Source organism: Callithrix jacchus, chromosome 7 (genome assembly GCF_049354715.1).
Source record: "Callithrix jacchus isolate 240 chromosome 7, calJac240_pri, whole genome shotgun sequence".
Classification (NCBI taxonomy): Eukaryota; Metazoa; Chordata; class Mammalia; order Primates; family Cebidae; genus Callithrix; species Callithrix jacchus.
Genome location: NC_133508.1, coordinates 138786505 through 138808225, shown reverse-complemented (window position 1 = coordinate 138808225; position 21721 = coordinate 138786505). Strand labels below are relative to the sequence as shown.

The 21721-nt window shown below is 38.6% G+C and overlaps 1 protein-coding gene across 7 annotated transcripts in view; it reads left to right on the top strand.

Annotated features, from left to right (window-relative positions):
• Positions 1–21721, top strand: part of NTNG1 (netrin G1) — a 347271-nt gene that overhangs the window by 255048 nt on the left and 70502 nt on the right. For all 7 annotated transcript variants that reach the window (XM_009001807.5, XM_035252257.3, XM_009001801.5 and 4 more), the window contains exon 5: positions 17731–17757. In XM_009001807.5, the coding sequence (XP_009000055.2) occupies positions 17731–17757 (27 nt within the window). The remainder of the gene's footprint in view (positions 1–17730; positions 17758–21721) is intronic.

Genomic DNA, 21721 nt, shown 5'->3' with positions numbered 1-21721 from the left:
TAATTTGCCCAATTCCGTGGACAGACCAATTAACTACCTGCAACAGCCCAAGGTTTGCCCTCTTTAAACAGTAGTGAAAAGGGGGAGATTAGAATGTCCCCATTCAGTGAGAACTAATAGAAGCAGTGGGACAGTGAGCACAAGAGAATGAGAACTTGAAAACCCACCAGTTTCTTAGAAGGGTAAGAATGTTATCAGGCACTTCAAAGCAGCAGCTGTGAGAAACCAAACCTAAGAACTAATATCACAGGAACCAGGACCTTATCAAGTTAAACCTAAGAGTAATGGACCAAGTAACAAGCCATGAAGTATGGGGGCATGAAATTATGATAAAATTTCTATGAAGCAGAAAGAAATCCTTCAAAAGTTTAAAAAATCCTTCTTTGTAAGGGTATTCAGTTGCTTTCAGTGTTAAAGAAAAAAACTGACTTCTTGCTCCTAATATTAATACATTAAAGCTCTGTTGAGCAGAAATGTTGATGTGTCAAGGCGATTTTATTAATGGAGACTCTGTGGCCTTTCCTCAGTTATTGAGGGCCATAGACTCATGAATTTGGAAGGGATCTTGCAAGGTTATTTGTTGCACTATCCTGTGGCTGGCTACCTAATCACTCCTATGACCACAGTTGTCAAATTTAGTTTAATGCTTTCCTAAAATGGCTCAGACTTCCTTTTTAGCGTCTGCTCCTTCTTTAGTGGAAAAGGCTGGAAGAGAATGAAGTTCACAAACACTTCCTGGCATTCTGGGTGGTCCTCAGGGCAGGTCAACTTGCCAAGGCCACTGGTGTGGCAGCAGCAAGGAGCTGCTACTGAAGGCATCAGCTTCTATTCTAACATGACCCTGTTCTTCCACCCATATCTGTACTTCGAAGTTTTTATTTCAAGACATTTTCACTGGAAAGCCTTCTTGTTTCATCCGGACTTCCTCAATGAAATTCATTTTTTGTTATATTCATCATGAACATGACTTATATACCCCTAATCCTTTGCATATTGAAAATCACCAAGTCACTTTCTGGGCAAAGGAATGAAACCTCTTTCTGTTTTCCTTGTAGGTCCAATTGTCCATCTGTCTCTTAGTTTTTACTGGCTTTCTATAGACTTTTTGGACACTTTTTCTCATTTCTGTTCAAATAGGCAGGTGATGGATGGACCCAGTGTCCAAAGGGTTTCAATTCAATATACCAAAAATCAGAATGTCAGAAATTAGCTGAAGAGTTTTAGAAACTGTCTGCAATGGAGAAGTCTTGCAACGGGAATAACCCCTCCGACTAAATCTCTGACACCTCAGACTGTGCATTAGAGCATCTGAGGGTGAATTCTGTAAGCAATTTAGTAGTTCAGTGCAGAGATTACAGGGTGGAATCCCAGTTTCTTCATTTACTAGCTATGTGACCTTGAAAAACTAATCTAACCTCTCCAACACTGGTTCCCATCTTTAATATGAGAATCATAACAGTTATTACTTCACGTGGATTTTTAGACAGTTGACTAAGCTAACACATGTAATGTGCTTAGCCAAAACCTGTCACAAAATATGCATCCAAAAATATTTATTTTTAGATTTTGTTCAGAAGACAGTCTGGTCCATTTGGACATTTTTAACTGGTATAAAAGTTATTTCTTATCAACCCCCCCTTTTTTTTCTTTATAAGTAATGAAAGTATATTGACCCTGGCTTTATTTCTTCCCCAGGTTAACCATTATCAACTTCACCTCTTATGTGATAACATTTTTACATCCTTTACCTGGTTGCCTGCCTGGAAGTCCTTTACTTCATTAGTGTGGTACTTCCAGCCAAGCACAGGACCTTCAGTCATTTTATGATTCTCACTTCATGTCGGCTTTTTCTTACACATATGCATACAGGTAAACACACACACTCACATGACTCTAGTTGGTACATTACAAGTCAGATATCTATGAAGGATACATAGGATATATCATTGCCTAACATAAGAACACAAAAGGTACAACTTCTGGTCCCTCAAAATCAACTCTTCAGGGACCTATAAATGCTACTTAACCTGGATAATCTCTAGATTTAGCAGAATCTCAAGCAATCAGGATACTTTTCAAATAGGATGATTAGTTTCTGCTCACCTTCACAAGTCTTAACAAAAGAACTAGGAGGGAATGACAAGATTCTCCCGCAAGACACGCAGCCCTCCACTCAGGGATACCCTGGATGGGATCTTGCTGGGAGTCATTTGGCTTTGGAGGTCCTACATTCTAGAGCAGTTCAAGACCACTATTGTAGGAAACATGTAAAGCCAAGCAGAAGTGTGCAGAAGGCCAACACTCTAAAATATAGCCACCCCAGTCTGAGACGCACCACATTTCCCTATGCTTTTTGTGACAATAAATTTGACAGAGGCAGAACTTTTGTGATATTTTTATGCATTTTGCTTTTATTCAAGACCCAGTGTGTTTTCTTGGACTTTGAAAGCTATGAGCATGTATATCAAAATTTTTTCTTTCTTTTTTCTACAAAGCTTATTTTTACAGAAAAGGCATTTTTCTTCTTCTCCTTTTTGATCTTCATTCTTTTTTGATATACTTCTATTTTGGATGTCCTTTGAATTTTATTTCTGTCTTCCAAGTAATAGCAATTCTGTCTAACTTTGTGCTTAATTGTGATTCTCCTGATTCCCAATTGTCCAGCTCATGAATAAAAGTATTAAATAACTCTTTAAATTCTGATGCTTATGGAATAACACATGTTATTTTTCTACATATAGATGCTGAAAACTTAATATTCGCTATGTAGGAACCACAGCTTCAGCAAAGATAATACCATACCTGCCCATCTCCTTCTCTGACTGTTCTGTGATCCATAAAAGCACTCTATGACCAGATAAGTCTGGAAAATGCTGTGCACTATACTGACACTTAGCTATTTATATTACATTACTATAATAGAAACATTTGAGAAGTCCTACAATAAAGTAACCTATTTACCCAATGTTACCCAAACTTATTTGCTTCGTGGAACACTCAGTAACTTTCTATAAAACACTCCAATGGGGACATGCTGGGCTGAACAGTTTCTTGCAGCCTAGCCATAGAAATGTCGTGGAGATAGAAAACTGAGCCAGTTCAGCTCTATTCAATCTTTTACTTTTCTCTTACCCCCATAGTCTAATATTCTTCAAAGAAAGAAAATCAAATTGGTCTAACTTTGACATTATTTGTTCATAAATCTAACTTGAATTGTTACACAATATCTAGGGCTCCTCTGAGTGATGGAAAGTAATTTGATGACTGTTCTGTTATTTTCTCTGGTATCAAGTTTGCATTGACCAATTTGTATTTTCCCAGGTGTACACACGTATGTGTCTTTATCCAATTTCCTAAGTGCTTTATACACGTTAGTCCATTCTAAACTCAAAATAGTCTTACTGGGAAAAGACCACTATTTTAATTTTAAATGCATGGAATATTGTGATTTCAGAGGAAAAATATCTTTTTAAGGTTTACACAGCTAGAAAGAGTGAAAGGGAGGATTTGAATCCAGGTAGCTCATGACTCTGAGGACTGCACATTGCACTGTATTGCTGATCAAGTTAAATCTGAGTGACTTTCTTTGTTCTCCACTGGGATTTAGGCTCCATTTAAATACCTGTTTGAACAAGTCAGTTTTCTCTAAATCTGCCCTCTTCCTATGTCTCTGTTATTTTTCTGCCTTCAAAGACACCCCTTCTATTAGTCTTTTAAATCTCCATGTTCCCAACCCTGTCTCCTCTCAGTCTACAATTTTTTTCCCTGACATTCTAGCCTATTCTTGTGGTTTTAGATCTTAGTATTATTGATTTAATAGTAATCAACCAATTCTAGCTTCAATCTTTCTAATAAATTCAGAAAAATTTTTCAGCTGTCAGTAAAGATCTCAAAGTCAATATGCTAGATACTAAATTCATTTCTTTCCCCCAAAGCATTTTTCTCTTCACTCTATATTGAAATTCTGCTCATTTTTCAAGACTGCTCCTCGATGCCTCATTGAAGCCTGCCTAGACTCTCCTGTGCAAAATCAATTACTTCTGTCTCTCTCTCAATTCTTGATAATGTGTGTAGACTTTCAACTGGTTGACTATCTTTAACCAAAATTATTAAAATAATGATAGCTACCATTTATTAAGTTTACTACGGCCTTTTACACTTCATAAAATACTTTATGTGCTTTATTGGTTTAAGTTCCCACAACATCCCCATGGGATATGTACTATTATTATCCTCATTTGACTGATAAAGAAACACAGACACAGAAAGGTTAAGTTGTCCAAAGTCCCATAGCTAATGCATGACAGAGCAAGATTTAAACTTAGGTCTGTCTCACTATCGGAAGTAAAATGTGAGCAGTTTAAGAATGGGTCCATATTTTATTCCTGATTTTCATCAACATTTATGAAATTTTTTTTTGAAACAGAGTCTTGCTTATTACCCAGGTTGAAGTGCAATGGCATGATCTGGGCTCACTGCAACCTCTGCCTCCTGGTTCAAATAATTCTCCTGCCTCAGCCTCCTGAGTAACTGGGATTACAGGCACCCGCCACCACACCCTGCTGATTTTTTGTATTTTTAGTAGAGACAGGGTTTCACCATATTGGTATGGCTGCTCTTGAACTCCTGACCTCAGGTGATCCACTTGCCTCAGCCTCCCAAAGTGCTGGGATTACAAGCATGAGCCACTGCACCCAACCCATTTTGTGGAATTACTTTTGTGAATGTCTAAGTAAACCTAATAGCCCTATAATGTTCACATGGCTACATTGGCCTCCCATTTATCTTCTTGTATATCCTGGAATATGTGGCCTTCACAGGTCACCAGCTCCAACAAAAGAGCCTTCAATCTCCTATAGGAGAGACCATCTGAGTACTGGGGGAGCAACTTCAATAGGAAAAAGTGTCACTGGTGCTCATGGCCAGTCCAATCATCTGGATGGCACATTGGATGGCGGGTTTTCACAGGCCTCCCCAAGGGGTATTGACTGCCTGGGTAGCTTAACTACCAGCCTTTCAGGTTCATGTAAAACCTAATTTTGTCAGCACAGTAAGAGAGGTTCTTCCTCATATGTGTATGACCAAGCCTGTAAGCCCAGTATTGAAAACCAGAATACCAAGTTATTCATGTATAACCACCAGTCTGTGGTCCCTCATTGGACCAGATCTGATTTGGAATTCAACATCTTTAGGATTGCAGAGGAGATAGATCCAAGATAGTCAAATAGGAACAGCTCTAGAGTGCAGTTCCCACCAAGAACACAGAGGGCGAGTGATTACCACATTTCCAAACAAGTTTTTACTGCCCACACAGCAGGAGATTCCTGGGCAGAAAAGGACCATAAGTTTCCCGCAGGCTGAAACAGCTGGCACAATGAGTCTCCACACAAAAACTCACAGAATCTGGGTGGCCGTTTCAACTGGTGCCTGGAATGCCTGGGAGACAGAGTTGCCTATTCAACTGAAAAAAAGAGGGCTGAAACAGGGAGCCCAGTGATCTGGCTTGGCAGGTTCCACCCCCACAAAAACCAGCAATCTTAAATGCTCTGGATTGAGAGTTTCACAGCAAGCACAGCTGGACCTATGACAGTCCAGGTCCAGCTCTGTGAGGGAAAGGGCATCCACCATTACCAAGGCAGTCCACCACTACCAAGGCATGCCACCATTACAGAGATAGTACACCATTACTGAGGCAGACCACCATTATCGAGGCATTTCTAACTATACCTCTATAAATAAAGCCTCAAGGAAGTTCACACAGCAGCTGGGCAGAGCCCATGGCAGCTCAGCTATGCCTCTGCTAGCAGACTGTGATTGGCTACCTCCTCGCTGGGCAGGGCATCTCAGAAAAAAAGGCAGCAGCATGTCAGGAACTTATAACTAAAGCCCCACCTTCCCAGGACAGAGCACCTGGGGAAAAAAAGGCGGTTAGAATTCTGCTGCAGCAGACATAAACATACCTGCCCTGCATCTCTGAAAGGAATAACAGAGTTCCCAGTTCAGCACTTGCACTCCTGTAAGGGACAGACTGTCTCCTCAAGCAGCTCCCTAACTCCCATATATCCAAAGAGACACCTCATAAAGGAGAGCTCAGGCTGACATCTGGTGGGTATCCTTCTGGGACAAAGATAACAGAAGAAGAAACTGGCAGCAACTGTTACTGTTCTGCATCTGCTGCAGGTGATCCCTAGGCAAGCAGGGCCTGGAGTGGACTTCCAGCAGTCCTAAAGCAGAGGGGCCTGACTGTTAGAAGGAAAACTAAAAAACAGAAAGAAATAACTTCATCATCAACAAAAAGGATGTCCACTCAGAGACTCCATCCAAAAGTCACCAACTATAAAGACCACAGGTAGATAAATCCACAAAGATGGGAAGAAATCAGCATAAAAAGGATGAAAACACCCAAAATCAGAATGCCTCTCCTCCTGCAAGGGATCACAACTCCTCACCAGCAAGGGAACCAAGCTGGATGGAGAATGAGACTGATGAATTGACAGACACAGGCTTCAGAAGGTGGGTAATAACAAACTTATCTGAGCTGAAAGAACATGTTCAAACCCAATGCAAAGAAACTAAGAATCTTGAAAGAAGGTTTGATGAAATGCTAATGAGAATAAACAGTTTAGAGAAGAATAAATGATTGATGGAGCTGAAAAACGCAACACGAGAACTTCACGATGCATACGCAAGTTTCAATAGCCAAATCGACCAAGCAGAAGAAAGGATATCAGAGATTGAAGACCAACTTAATGAAAAGAAATGAGAAGGCAAGATTAGAGAAAAAAGAGTGAAAAGAAATGAACAAAGCCTCCAAGAAATGTAGGATTATGTGAAAAGACCTAATCTACGTTTGATAGGTGTACCTGAATGTGACAGAGAGAATGAATCCAAGCTGGAAAACACTCTTCAGGATTTTATCCAGAACTTCCCCAACCTAGCAAGGCAGGCTAATATTCAAGTCCAGGAAATACAGAGAACACCACAAAGATATTCCTCAAGAAGAGCAATCCCAAGGCACCTAATTGTCAGATTCACCAGGGTTGAAGTGAAGGAAAAAATGCTAAGGGCAGCAAGAGAGAAAGGTTGGGTTACCCACAAAGGGAAGCCCATCAGACTCACAGTGGATCTCTCAGCAGAAACCCTGCAAGCCAGAAGAGAGTGGGGCCAATATTCAACATCGTTAAAGAAAAGAACTTTCAACCTAGAATTTCATATCAAGCCAAACTAAGCTTCATAAGTGAAGGAGAAATAAAATCCTTTATGAACAAGCAATTGCTCAGAGATTTCATCACCACCAGGCCTGCCTTACAAGAGCTCCTGAAAGAAGCACTAAACATAGAAAGGAACAATCAGTATTAGTCACTCCAAAAATGTACCAAATGGCAAAGAGCATCAATGCAATGCAGAAACTGTGTCAACTAATGGGTAAACCACCTAGCATCAACATGGCAGGATCAAATTCACACGTAACAATACCAACCTTAAGTGTAAATGGGCTAAATGCCCCAATCAAAAGACGCGAACTGGCAAATTGGATAAAAAGTCAAAACCCATTGGTGTGCTATATCCAGGAAACCCACCTCACATGCAAGGACACACATAGGCTCAAAATAAAGGGACGGAGGAAGATTTACCAAGCAAATGGTGAGGAAAAAAAAAAAGCAGGAGTTGCAATTCTAGTTTCTAATAAAATAGACTTTACACCAACAAAGATCAAAAGAGACAAAGGAGGGCATTACATAATGGTAAAAGGATCAATGCAACAAGAAGAGCTAACTATCCTAAATATATACACACCCAGTACAAGAGCACCCAGATACATAAAGCAAGTTCTTAATCACCTACAAAGAGACTTAGACTCCCAAGCAATAATAGTGGGAGACTTTAACACTCCACCATCAATATTCGATCAACAAGATAGAAAATTAACAAGGATATCCAGGACTTGAACTCAGATCTGGACTAAGCAAACCTAATAGACATTTACAGAGCTGTCCACCCCAAATCTACAGAATATACATTCTTCTCAGCACCACATCACACCTACTCTAAAGTTGACCACGTAATTGGAAGTAAATCACTCCTCAGCAAATGCAAAAGAATGGAAATCATGACAAACCATCCCTCTGACTACAGTGCAATCAAATTAGAACTCAGGATTAAGAAACTAACTAGCAACCACACAACTTCATGGAAACTGAACAACTGGCTCTTGAATGTTGACTGGATAAACAATGAAATGAAGGCAGAAATAAAGATCTTTTCCAAAACCAATGAGAATGAGGACACAGTGTACCAGAATCTCTGGGACATATTTAAAGCATTGTCTAGAGGAAAATTTATGGCAATAAATGCCCACATGAGAAGCAAGAAAAGATCTAAAATCAACAGCCTGTCATCAAAATTGAAAGAGCAAGAGGAAAAAGATCAAAAAAACTCAAAACCTAGCAGAAGACAAGAAATAACTAAGATCAGAGCAGAACTGAAGGAGATAGAGACACAAAAAAACCTTCGAAAAATCAATAAATCCAGGACCTTTTATGAAAAGATCAACAAAATAGACAGACCACTAGCCAGATTAATAAGAAAAGAGAGAATCATCAAATAGATGAGATAAGAAACGATAAAAGGGATATCACCACAGATTCCACAGAAATAGAAACTACCATCTGAGATTACTACAAACAACTCTAAGCACATAAACTAGGAAACCTGGAAGAAATGGATAAATTCCTGGATACTTGCACCCTCCCAAGCCTAAACAAGGAAGAAGTCGAAACCCTGAATAGACCAATAACAAGGGCTGAAGTTGAGGCAGCAAATAATAGCCTACCAACCAAAAAGAGCCCAGGTCCAGAGGGGTTCACAGCTGAAATCTACAAGACATACAAAAAGGAGCTGGTTCCACTCCTTCTGAAACTAGTCCAAGCAATTCAAAAAGAGGAAATCCTTACCAAATCATCTTATGAGACCAACATCATCCTGACACCAAAACCTGGCAGAGACTCCACAAGAAAAGAAAACTTTAGGCCAATATCCATGATGAACATAGATGCAAAAATATTCAATAAAATACTGGCAAATCAATTGCAACAGCACATCAAAAAGCTTATTCGTCATGATCAAGTAGGCTTCATCCTGGGGATGCAAGGCTGGTTCAACATATGCAAATCTATAAACGCAATTCATCACATAAACAGAACCAAAGACAAAAACCACTTGATTATCTCAATAGATGCAGAGAATGCCTTCAACAAAATTCAACAGCCCTTTAGGCTAAAAACTCTCAATAAACTAGGTATCAATATAACATATCTCAAAATAATAAAAGCTATGACAAACCAACAGCCAATATCATATTGAATAGACAGAAACTGGGAGCATTCCCTTTGAAATCTGGCACTAAACAAGGATGCCATCTCTCACCACTCCTATTAAATACAGTATTGGAAGTTCTAGCCAGAGCAATCAGGCAAGAAAAATAAATAAAGGATGTTCAATTAGGAAAGGAGGAAGTCAAATTGTCTCTATTTGCGATGACATGATTGTATATTCAGAAGACCCCATTGTCTCAGCCCAAAATCTCCTGAAACCGATAAGCAACTTCAGCAAAGTCTCAGGATACAACATCAGTGTGCAGAAAGCACAAGCATTCCTATACACAAATAACAGAATTAAGAGAGCCAAATCAAGAATGAAGTGCCATTCACAATTGCTATAAAGAGAATAAAATACCTAGGAATACAACTAACAAAGGATGTAAAGGACCTCTTCAAGGAGAACTACAAATCACTTCACAATGAAATAAGAGAGGACACTATCAGATGGAAAAACATTCCATGCTCGTGGTTAGGAAGAATCAATATTGTGAAAATGGCCATAGTACCCAAAGTAATTTAAAGATTCAATGCTATCCCCATCAAGCTACCTGTGACCTCTTCACAGAACTGGAAAAAAATACCTTAAACTTCATATGGAGCCAAAAGAGGGCCCACATAGCCAAGTCAATTCTAAGCAAAAAGAACAAAGCTGGAGGCATCACGCTACCTGACTTTAAACCATACTACAAGGCTACAGTAATCAAAACAGCATGGTACTGGTACAAAAACAGAGATATAGACCAGTGGAACAGAACAGAGGCATCGGAGGCAATGCCACACATCTATAACCATCTGATCTTTGACAAACCTGACAAAAACAAGCAATGGGGAAAGGATTCCCTATTTAATAAATTGTGTTGGGAAAACTGGCTAGCCATGTGCAGAAAGCAGAAACTGGACTCCTTCCTGACACATTACACTAAAATTAACTCCAGATGAATTAATGACTTAAACATAAGACCTAACACCATAAAACTTTAGAAGAAAACCTAGGCAAAACCATTCAGGACATAGGCATAGGCAAGGACTTCATGACTAAAACACCAAAAGCATTGGCAACAAAAGCCAAAATAGACAAATGAGATCTAATTAAACTCCTGAGCTTCTGTACAGCAAAACAAACCGTCATTAGAGTGAACTGGCAACCAACAGAATGGGAGAAAATTTTTGTGATCTACCCATCTGACAAAGGGCTAATATCCAGAATCTACAAAGAACTAAAGCAGATTTACAAGAAAAACAAACAAACAAACCCATTCAAAAGTGTGTGAAGGACATGAACAGACACTTTTCAAAAGAAGACATATATGAGGCCAACAAATATATTAAAAAATGCCCATCATCACTGGTCATTAGAGAAATGCAAATCAAAACGACGTTGAGATACCATTTCATGCCAGTTAGAATGGTGATCATTAAAAATCTGTGGACAACAGATGCCAGAGAGGATGTGGAGAAATAGGAACACTTTTACACTGTTGGTGGGAGTATAAATTAGTTCAACCATTGTGGAAGACAGTGTGGCAATTCCTCAAGGATCTAGAAATAGAAATTCCATTAGACCCAGCAATCCCATTACTTGGTATATACCCCACAAATTATAAATTCTTCTATTATAAAGACACATGCACATGTATGTTCACTGCAGCACTGTTTACAATAGCAAAGACCTGGTACCAACCCAAATGTCCATCGATGATAGACTGGGCAAGGAAAATGTGGCACATATACACTATGGAATACTATGCAGCCATAAAAAACAATGAGTTTGTGTCCTTTGTAGGGACATTGATGAGTCTGGAAACCATCATTCTCAGCAAACTGACAGAAGAACAGAAAATTAAACACTGCATGTTCGCAGTTATAGGCGGGTGTTGAATAATGACTACACACGGACACAGGGAGGGGAACATCACACACTGGGGTCTGTTGGGGGAGGAATAGGGGAGGGACAGTGGGGGTAGGGAGTTGGGGAGGGATAATATGGGGAGAAATGCCAGATATGGGTACCGGGGGGGGATGGAGGCAGCAAACCACATTGCCATGTATGTATCTATGCAACAATTCTGCATGTTCTGCACATGTACCCCAGAATCTAAAGTGCAATAAAGTATATGTAAAAAAATCTTTAGGATTGTATAAAGGTAATACAGTGCACATATATTACAACAATACCCACAGCAGAATATTAGGCAGCTTCATTTAATCAGACATTTTAATATTTCTACAGCAAAAATGATTATTCTCAGTAACTCGAATGATGGAAAGCTATAAATAATACTCTCACATCAGTTCCAGTACAGTTTTGCCACCAAGTTAGTTCAAATCACATTAGGTCGTATGGCAGGGACATTTTTTAAAACATTTTAGTTTTCATAGTTTTTCATTTTTTTAATTTGAAGGCTGAGTAATAAAGACTGGCCCTGAAACAAATGGAAAGACAGTATGGAACGGTGGTCATGGGCCCAATTCTGGTACCCGGACTCTGGGCTCAAATTTCTTTCCCAACACACTGAGATGATCTTGGGCAAGTTCTATGTGTTTGAGTTTTCTCCATCTGTAAAATCAGCCTATTGACTTCATAAGATTGTCATAAAAATTAAATGAATTAGTACATGTAAGGCATTTAGACAGTCCCAGGCACACAGTAAGCAACAGTTCAATTACCTGCTATAGTCTTTATGTTTTCCTTGAGACCCAGCACATAAACAGCAGATTCTCCCCTTGGAGACAGCAGCTATGTGGGGAGATATATTGTGGCCAACTACCTGTCTGTTCATCCACAATATGAAATAACTGTTATGGTGTTCAAAAATATTCAAGTCCTTATGACCAGTGTATTCTCTTTCCTGTAATTAAGTCTACATGCAGAAACAGATAATAATCAGGAGGTTGCTTAGTGAGCATGGGATCAGGAAATTTAAATGACTTGAATGTTTGAAACATCCTGACCCTTCCATCCTGCTATAGGGTCAGCCTTCTTCATGCCAACAGAACACTGAAGGTCTGAAAGGTTACAGGTTACCACTCGCACTCTTGAGAGCATGATAGGATGGTACTGTCACCATGTGTCTGGATGCTGCTTTTGTGAGGCTTCTGCTTTCTGATTAGCTAGTTCTTCCACTCTTCAGATATGTTACCACGGTAATTCAGGTTAATCTCACCTCTGTTGAGTCTGCTACACGCACTCAGGCCCCCAGCCCTGCTACTGCTGTGAGATGACTGCAGCTATCTCTGCTTGGATCATTTATATGATCACTTCACAGCATTTTTTTTTTTGAACTTGATCTTATTTCCCTCACTTTCAAGTTCCTGGGAGACAAGTCACTGCATCTCTTATAAGGGTCAGGACTGGAAGGACATTGGAAATAATTCCTCTGGAATACAAATGAATCTGCAGAATGTCTACTACTCATTATCTACCCTTTCTTCAACTTGAAGAAGTTTTTTTTGGAGTTAGAGTTTCCGATGGCTGCAGTCTGGCTATAAGAAGATCTAGTTACCAACTTGATGGGTTTTTCAAACCACCTATCACAACAGTGGTAATTTTTCCCCTCAATTTGAAGCATGCCAAATCCTTATTTCTTCTGCTTCCTTCCTGATGAAAAACTGCTGAATCTTCCATTGATTCTCAAAAGGAGTTATGGCTTTTAGGACTGCATAAATCTGCTTCTGAAGATGAGGATATTTATTTTTGAGATCTTCATGATTTTGACATCCTTAAGCAGAACTGTGTACCCTTAAGCTATTTACTTGGTTGAGAGAGTAGTAAAGTTATTTTAAATAAAGAAAATATCACATTGCTGTATTGTGTAATTCTGCTAGGTTCTCATCCCCCTAATTGCAGCGGAATATCTTTAAAACAGACATTAAAATAAACGTGGGAGAAGGAAGGGCTGATTGAGGAAAGAATAATTCCAACTACCTACAAGGCAAGTGCTTTCTCATCTTTTCATCCTGCGGTAGCATAATGGCCCTTTGGCTTACTCAACACATATATATTTCTGTGGCTGAAGTGACATTTCGATTCTAGAAGAAGCATTAATGATAACATAATACTAATTGCAGAAACTTCTGTTAAAACTCATGCACCAGAGTCGGCTGTGGTGGCTCCCACCTATAATCCCAGCACTATCGGAGGCCAAGGGGGGGTGGATCACATAAGGTCAGGAGTTCGAGACCAGCCTGATTAATACAGCTAAACCCTGTCTGTACTAAAAATACAAAAATTAGCCCAGCATGTTAGCATGTGCCTGTAATCCCAGCTACTTGGGAGGCTGAGGCAGGAGAATCACTTGAACCCAGAAAGTCGAGGTTGCAGTGAGTGAAGATTGAGCCACTCCAGCCTGGGTGACAAAACTAGATTCTGTCTCAAAAAAAACTCATGCACACCTGTGCTTCATTTCCTCAGCACAAGCTTAGCAATGTCTCACACAGGGACTAGAAATTACATGCTCCGATGTTGACTCTAAAAGGGTGCTCTTGGACAAGGCACTGGAATCTCTTTATGCCTCTTCTATAAAATGATAGGGCTAAATGAGAAGACGTCTTAAATCCCTTTCAGCTTTCTTTTTTTTTTTTTTTTTAGCATTCTTTCTGAACTAACTTATCTAGAATCTTCCTTCCTTCTTTTTAATTTACCTATCATCTCTTTATCTTTCCCAAGTATTTTTGAGGTTGTTCTGGAATTGAATTTAAGCTAATGAAGCTTAAACTTCAGGATCCCTCACTGGACTCCTTCTAATTTTTAAAAAAATTATATCTAATTTTATACTTTAATGTTATGTTCCACTTCTTAAAGAGAGGACACAGAATTGTACACATTTTATGCCCCACAAAGTCTGCACTCATTCCTGGGTCTGTTAGGAAAAAAAAAACAAATACAAATAAGAGTATCAAAAAATGAAATTTCAACAGAATATCCGAGAAAAGGAATAGAAAGGAAATAGGCCAGACATCAAATGCTAAACAGTTTCCCCTGTTGAGCATCAAACTGAGCTCTGAGTTTCATAGAAGGCAAAGTGGTAAAAGGAATTTGTCCACTGCCTAACTCTTGTTATAAGAATGGAGGATGTGTTCAAAGATAATATTTATTAATATTAATAATTAATGTCCATTAATCCTGGACTCTGAGAGATGTCTCACTGGAACATTTTATAGGGATAAAATCATACTTTGACCAAAAGTGATGTTTTCACAATGATAGAAACTTTCATGGAAATAAGTAATAAATTTTTCATCCAAAATACATTGAGCAACTCTTATGTCATCAGACACTTTCCCAGGCAGATGCAACGGGTACAGAAAGGAACAACACATGGAACTTTTGTCCTCAGCTCTGGCAAGCAAACACATTAAGACATGCAAAACAAGTGGATAAATTGATCATGGAGGCCTGTACAAAATGCTGTGGGATCAGGAGAGAGTAGCTAACTCACATCAGGGATATGGAGGAGGAAGGAAAGAAATTACTTCAGAGCTCAGTTTCAAAAGTAATGATATTCTTTACATGGTAATTGTCACTTCACAGAGAATGTTACAAAACTGCCAACATGTAGCTAGACAGTTTTCCTGGGCACAGTCTGACTCACATTCCTGAGGCTTTTAGGTACAGTCACTGTTTGTTGTAAGATGGAATTGTATTCACTGATTCATTCCTCACAAACCCCAAAGTCACCCCACCTTTCATGAAATAAATTGTTGCAGTTCATTTCTAGGCCTCTCTGTCTTATTCCCTTGAGTGTTTGAGGAATTTCTCCTGGCTTACCTGTAGCCTTTTTAATGGATTTATGGGTTTATTCAATTCCTTAGTTATCTGCAGAGAATGAAAAACAAGATATTTGGACATTAAAATAAGCATTAGAAAAAAATGATATTTTAAAATATACTAGTGGACATCCCTTGATATTCAGATATTTTCAGCTTCAAAGGTCTTTATTCAAATGTGCAGTTTAAAAACCTTTTCTATGCAATTCCCATTTTACAGCAGAGGAATAAAAAAAATGACTCATCTGGCAGCACCTCAAAAAATTGTAAGTCACAAAATGAGGAACAGCCTGAATTTTAAGCATCCAAAGTTAGGTAATAGAAAACATCTTCATGAGAAAAACAGAATCTCCTAATAGCCTCACTTGGTGAGGTTTGTATACTTAGAATGAACATTGCTTCCCTGCACTGGTATCCCCAAAGGAATGAAAAAATGTATGCATCTTTCTAAAGTACTCAGCTGCAGCAAGTCCTACATCAAACAGTCTTGCGAGTTTATTCTTCATTGTATCGTGCCAAACGCCCTGAGATCTCTGCCTTGCATAATGCCTGGCCTTCTAGTGCCATTTAAGTTTGTAAACACTTGAGAAGTCTCTTCCTGCCATTCCAGCTTCCACTCTTTTTGATGGATTACAAGAGGCAAGCAGTGCCTTGCAATGGAGCAGGATTTTCAATCATGGGGAAATTTGGAACTTCTGCAATTGATACGAAAATTATGATGCTGCCATCATATCTCACTCAACAGGGGATTTGCAAAAGGAAAAAAATAAAGATTCAGTACCAAGTCACTGTCACACGGCAACAAAGGTAGTCGATTGCAGTGTCAGGTCAGGAATTCAGCAGTCCTTTGCAGAAATCATATTCAGCTTGAAATTCGTAGGATAGAGTTAAAACATGGAAATGGAAATTTGGATTTCCAATTTTGGTTGATCAATAATTAAGCTGAAGCACTACAAACTCTGAGCATTTAAAATCAATATATTTTTATGATTCTAATAACTAAAATTCAGACTTCGTTCTTTCCAGGGTTTTAAAAAAAATCATAGTAACCCTTAATTTCTTATTCTCTCCACTACAAAATAGGAAACAGTTCTTGGCTTTAAAGAATACAAAGCTAGAAATCTCCAAGCAAGCTACCATGATTAGTTAAAATAAATCAAGAGCTGTTGTTCAAAGATAAATACTAAAATAGAAGCTTAATGATTTTTACAGTTACCACCTGTTACTATACTTCAATGATGTGAAGAACAAGCCTGAACAACTCATTAACAGCTATTGTTTATTGGCTGCATACTATGTGTCAGACATTTTTATGGATTATCTCATCGGCATCCCTATCATATCTTACTAGCCCCTTTTCAGATGAGGAAACAGTGCAGAGAAGCTAGCAGACTTGTCTAATATCACCCAGCTAAGCAATAATAAAGCAGAATTCTCACTGAGTGCTGTGTGATTCCCATCACATGCTCTCACCCACACAGCTACCCAAATTAGTGGTGAAGATGTAGATCTCTGGCTTTCAATTAACAGCATCCATCATAATGTTGCTTGGTGAATGAGCTATAACAATAATAATAATCATAGCAAAGACAGATCTAGTACATACTACCTGTCAAGCAATACTCTGAGTGCTTTACATCTATCAGTTTATATAACTCTTGCAACAACCCAAAGAGGTTTTAAAAAAAAACTGAACTACTGAGGATAAGCAACTTGCCACAAGATCAAATTTAGGAGTTGGAGTCAAACATCAGATTCAGACAGCCTGACTTCTGAGCTCAGACTATTGGCCACAGAACTATATTGTTTAGTTAGGAATTTTAATCTGGATACAGACTAAATTAATGTCCACATTTATACCAAGTCCAGCCATATTCTGAAATGGCTTTACTACCGTAGCACAACTTGTGAACTAAAGTGAAAGCTGAAAAATCAATGAAGTGCATGATCAATATGAACAATCTAATGTATTCTTGAATTATTCCACTCAATTAAGTTTCTATTACAGAGTTTAATCCAGGTATCTGACAAGTAAAAGAGGAATAAAAATGATGGTTATATGAAATTAATCAAATAAAATGCCAGGTGATTTTCAACAGCTAACGCATGCGTCTCATAACACGTTTTCGAAGGTCTATTGTATATGTGAATATGTTTGCAAAGGTCCACACAATGTATATTTGGTACTCTGTGCCCACTATATAAGCCTGGTTTATTATCTTATGTTGAACAACATACGTGTTCATTAACCTTAAGGGAAACACAAAATGTTGGATGTCACAAGGCTTACTTAACAAGATGCTGAAATAAGTACTAACTTCCCAACTCTGATGAGCCCAGGTGTTCTAGAATGAAAACAGAATGGTTGCAGTTGCTGGAAATGTGTGCGTGTGTGTGTGTGTGTGTGTGTGTGTGTGTGATGTGTATATGCATACATATATCCATACATGTTTTGTGTGTGCTTATTTCCTAAGAGTCTGAATGTTATCAAGTGTCAGGTTTCTAAGATGTTTATATTAAGTTGAAGATGTCCTACGCTGATAACTAGCTAACAGCTTTTCTTTGTTGTTTTCTTTCTCTCCAGGTATCCCCAGTATTTCCAGTATTGGTAGTAAGTAAAACAACAACAACAACAACAACAAAACACCAAACCAAGTCTAGGCTAGCTTCGCTTTGTCGTTCAGCTCCTCAGATCTATTTTCCCAGTGTCCATTTCTGATGTGATAGGGTGTTTGCTTTATGAATTGCATTTTTGTGCTGATTTTCTGCACAGATCTGGTGAGAACACAGATAAAATTATTTGTGCATAACTCCATGAACATGGCAGTGCTATGGCCTTCCTGAAATACTCTTAATCAATGGGGGCTACCTAGACTGAGGTGCAATGACTTAAATAATCATCATCATTTAGTAAAAATATAACTAGTCCTATTTATCCATACTTAATAACCAGCAAGCAAATTGAACTCTCTTAGACTGGATTTGGATTTCTAACATAATTTTTAAAAGCAGAAAATGAAAGCCAATGCATGCCTTGGGTGTATTCATCAGAACCCAAGAAAAAGTCCATGAAAACAAAGGGAGGGAATTTGGTTAATGCATTAAACTCTAAGTTTTGTGAAGGCCTGAAAGAGGCAAGTTTGTGATCACTAGGCTTTCTGGAGAGGGAAAGGAAAAAGAGAATCTGTGCATTCATTTCTCCCTTCTCAAAGACAATGATCTACATCTTCTTCACTACTGAGCTTTGAGTTTGATAGAGAAAGAGTATAAAAAAATATGTGCAGAATTTTGGAGTAAGAGTACTAGAAATTCCTGCAATACATTTGTTAGTATGAATCTAAGCAATGGAAGAGAAACCCCTCTTCCGTCGTCTGTAGAACACTTCTCCAGTATCACTACAAAGAACTTTCTCCCTGCTGTCATGAGAGAACCAGGTATAGCTCCTTCTTCATGTGAAAAATAATGTTGCCCTCATACCAAGCCTGAAATTTGCATTAAGAAAATGCCCAATAACTTTACACAGCAAAATTTTACATATTTTTATATATTGCACCCTTTGTCTCTACTGGCTAAAATGTTTCAACAGCTACTAAGTAACTGATTGGAAATAAATTACTGATTTATTAGCAAGATTATGCCTAGTAAGCAGAGAGAATTTTCACTGTAGTGTCACCCCTCACAGGCTTGTGTCATAGGTGCTGTGTCAGGCATGGTGACCACAATGTAAACAGCCAGTGAATAATTGCGATTCCCAGGATCCATCTAAAAAGCAATACCCTAATAACCTGGATAAAGCAACTTCCTGCTTCTTACAAATGCTCAGTCAGGCCTCCCAATTTATAAATCAACCCAGTTTACTTGAGCTTGCGAATAGGCCTGGACACTGATTTCTTAAGCGCTAGATGTGGTAAATGCCATGAAAATTGGCCACTTTGTAAATAGAAGTAGTGTTCACATCCATTTAGAGATACCAGCCTGACGCTACAGCATCCTCTTTGTGATCCTGTTGAAACAGCATCAGTGTTACAAACTTGCCAATGAGACCTTTGGCTCTAACAGTCTAATTTTTCTGCTTTAGTATGCCCCTTGGCATTTGCCTAACTGTATATATACCCCACAATGTGCTCCTTTCAGGCCTTGACAATTGCATTTGCACGTGCATTTTAGTGCCACAGAGAAGCAAGTAGAAGCAAGCTGACACAGATTATTGAGGCTGCTCTCGTGATCTGGCCTGTCAGAAGTTTCAGAAATGGATGGATGGAAAAGTAGTTCTTTGGCGTTGGGGTGTCTTTCTGTTTGAAGTGTCAGTTGTATGTTGCATGGCCCCTCTAACTGTTCTGCTCACTCGACATCCCATTCGGCCGCCTCCACTACATCCCCCATCTTTGAGCATCAGCAGATGTTGACCTTTTACACACCAAATCCGGACATTTCTGTTTTGTTTTGTTTTGAAATCAGTGGTGACCTGAAAGGATGCTTCATTGTGCCTTTGAAAAAACGTATTAACCTTTATTATCAAGAACCTAGGAAAATTTACTCCTAATAAAAACCCTCTGACTAAAAGTGATATTTCAGACCCTGCCTTCGATATGCCTCTGGCTGTTCTGCTTAGAATGCAATGGGTATTTTCTCAGATTTCCAGCAAGCAGGATGTAAGAGCTTCCAGAGGTCACCCAACATCACACATGACTAGCTTGCCTGTTGCCTGGCTTTTAAGGTAAAGAGATTTACAGTAAAACCATCACACATGATTGTATCTTCTAGGCTGCTTTAATGGCATTTGAAAGTTCCTTCTTTGTGGGCTTATAAGGTGCTTGCTGTGTGCACTCGTGGATTCCTTTCCTCTGCAAAGGGCAAGAATTCACACGTAGATGACACTGCCGCCTGTTTCAGAGGGCACAGGAATGGGGTTTTCAAGGTGCAAGCCAGAGTAGAGGAAGCTGTTTAGATATTTAGCTAAGTTATGGGAGTTTGCCAGGGCTTTTTTCATTACCCCAAAGAAGGAATAAATGAATATAATTTCACTAACTGTATATAAAGATACCATTATAACAGACATAACATCCATGAGACCCTGATTATCACAGTATATCTCAAGGAAAATAAATGAGGTATGTTATCTATGTAGATTATTGATGTACATAACCATCACTTTCCATACATATGCTGCGTACACAGTGATTATAGGTTTGGAGCCCTAACAAATTTCAGTATAGATCTCAAAATGCCAACGCCTGCATTAAGATTCAAATGCATGGACAGAGTGGTCATCCTTTCCGATCATCTGCTAGAAATGTTTTTGAAACAAATTTCCCATTAAGGTCATTCGTACCTGCTGTTGTCTATCTATTAACGAATAGGTTTCCCAACTATCCTAACGGCACTTGACTTAGAACTCAGTCATTCTGACCTGCTTTGGTCATGGTTGAAAAAATACTGGTGATATTGTCAACAATTAATGAATCCCAAAATAAATCCGATAGCCTTGAGCCTTATGAGCTATGTTTTTACTTTACCTGATATGGTAGGAATTCCTTCAGAGTGCATTTAAAAAAAAATGTATTATGCACTTATAAGTAAACATTCATAATTTTATCCAAGTGAACATTTTTTGCTGCTGACAATCCAAGGTAATATTGGCTTGGTGTGGGTGTTTTTGTTCAAGTGATAAATTGATCCTTACCTTCTAATATATGTCATCTGATCTTTGATCCTGAAAAGCAAATGATTACACAAATTATGTTAAACAGTATATTATAAAAAGCATAATTAGACCAGCAAGAATTGGCTTAATGTGCAAATACATTTGTGTGGGTGACTATCACTTCTTACAAAAAGCGAATGGCAGATGAGTCCGAGGTTAAAGGTAAACCATCCACAAAACAAAGATCACATCAAGGAAGACCATTTCAAAGCTCTTGGAGTTTTGAAATAAATAGAATACAAACAAAAGGAAAGAGATGTAAACATTTTGTGAACCTGACTCTAGATTATTTCCTTGAATTACTTTCAAATGACTGGCGTGATGTTATATAAAGCGTATAATATTGATGAAGGTATTTGGCTATTCCTTGCCTGTCCCCCACCCCCAACTTATTAAATTTAAAACAACAGTTCACTTAAGGGAAATAGCTAATTTTCCTGTTTTATCTTATAATAAGCAGTGCCTTCATCACAGAGTTAAAAAATCATCTCTAATTGGATTTAATTGGCAAAACCATTAAACAAGGGAAGTGCTACCTGCAGGGATCTATCAGCCTGTTGAGGAGGCCCAGAGATGTTTTCATACTTGAAAACATTTTATGCCAGTTGGAGACCTTGTAAAAGTTGTTTTCCATACAGCATCCAAATATTTTTGTGCAGTGCTGATTTACCGTAGAAACCTGGATCGTGAAGAAAATAACAAGCTTAATCATTTTCCCACCCAAGAGTTGTTAATAATTGCTGTCATGCTATACAGAGAACTGCAGTTTTTGTTTGGTTTTTTTCTTCTTTGCTTTAATACTTCTAAATCCCCGAAATAAAAGTTTCATTTGAATTGCCCTTTAACTAATTAGGTTTTATGTAATTATCAG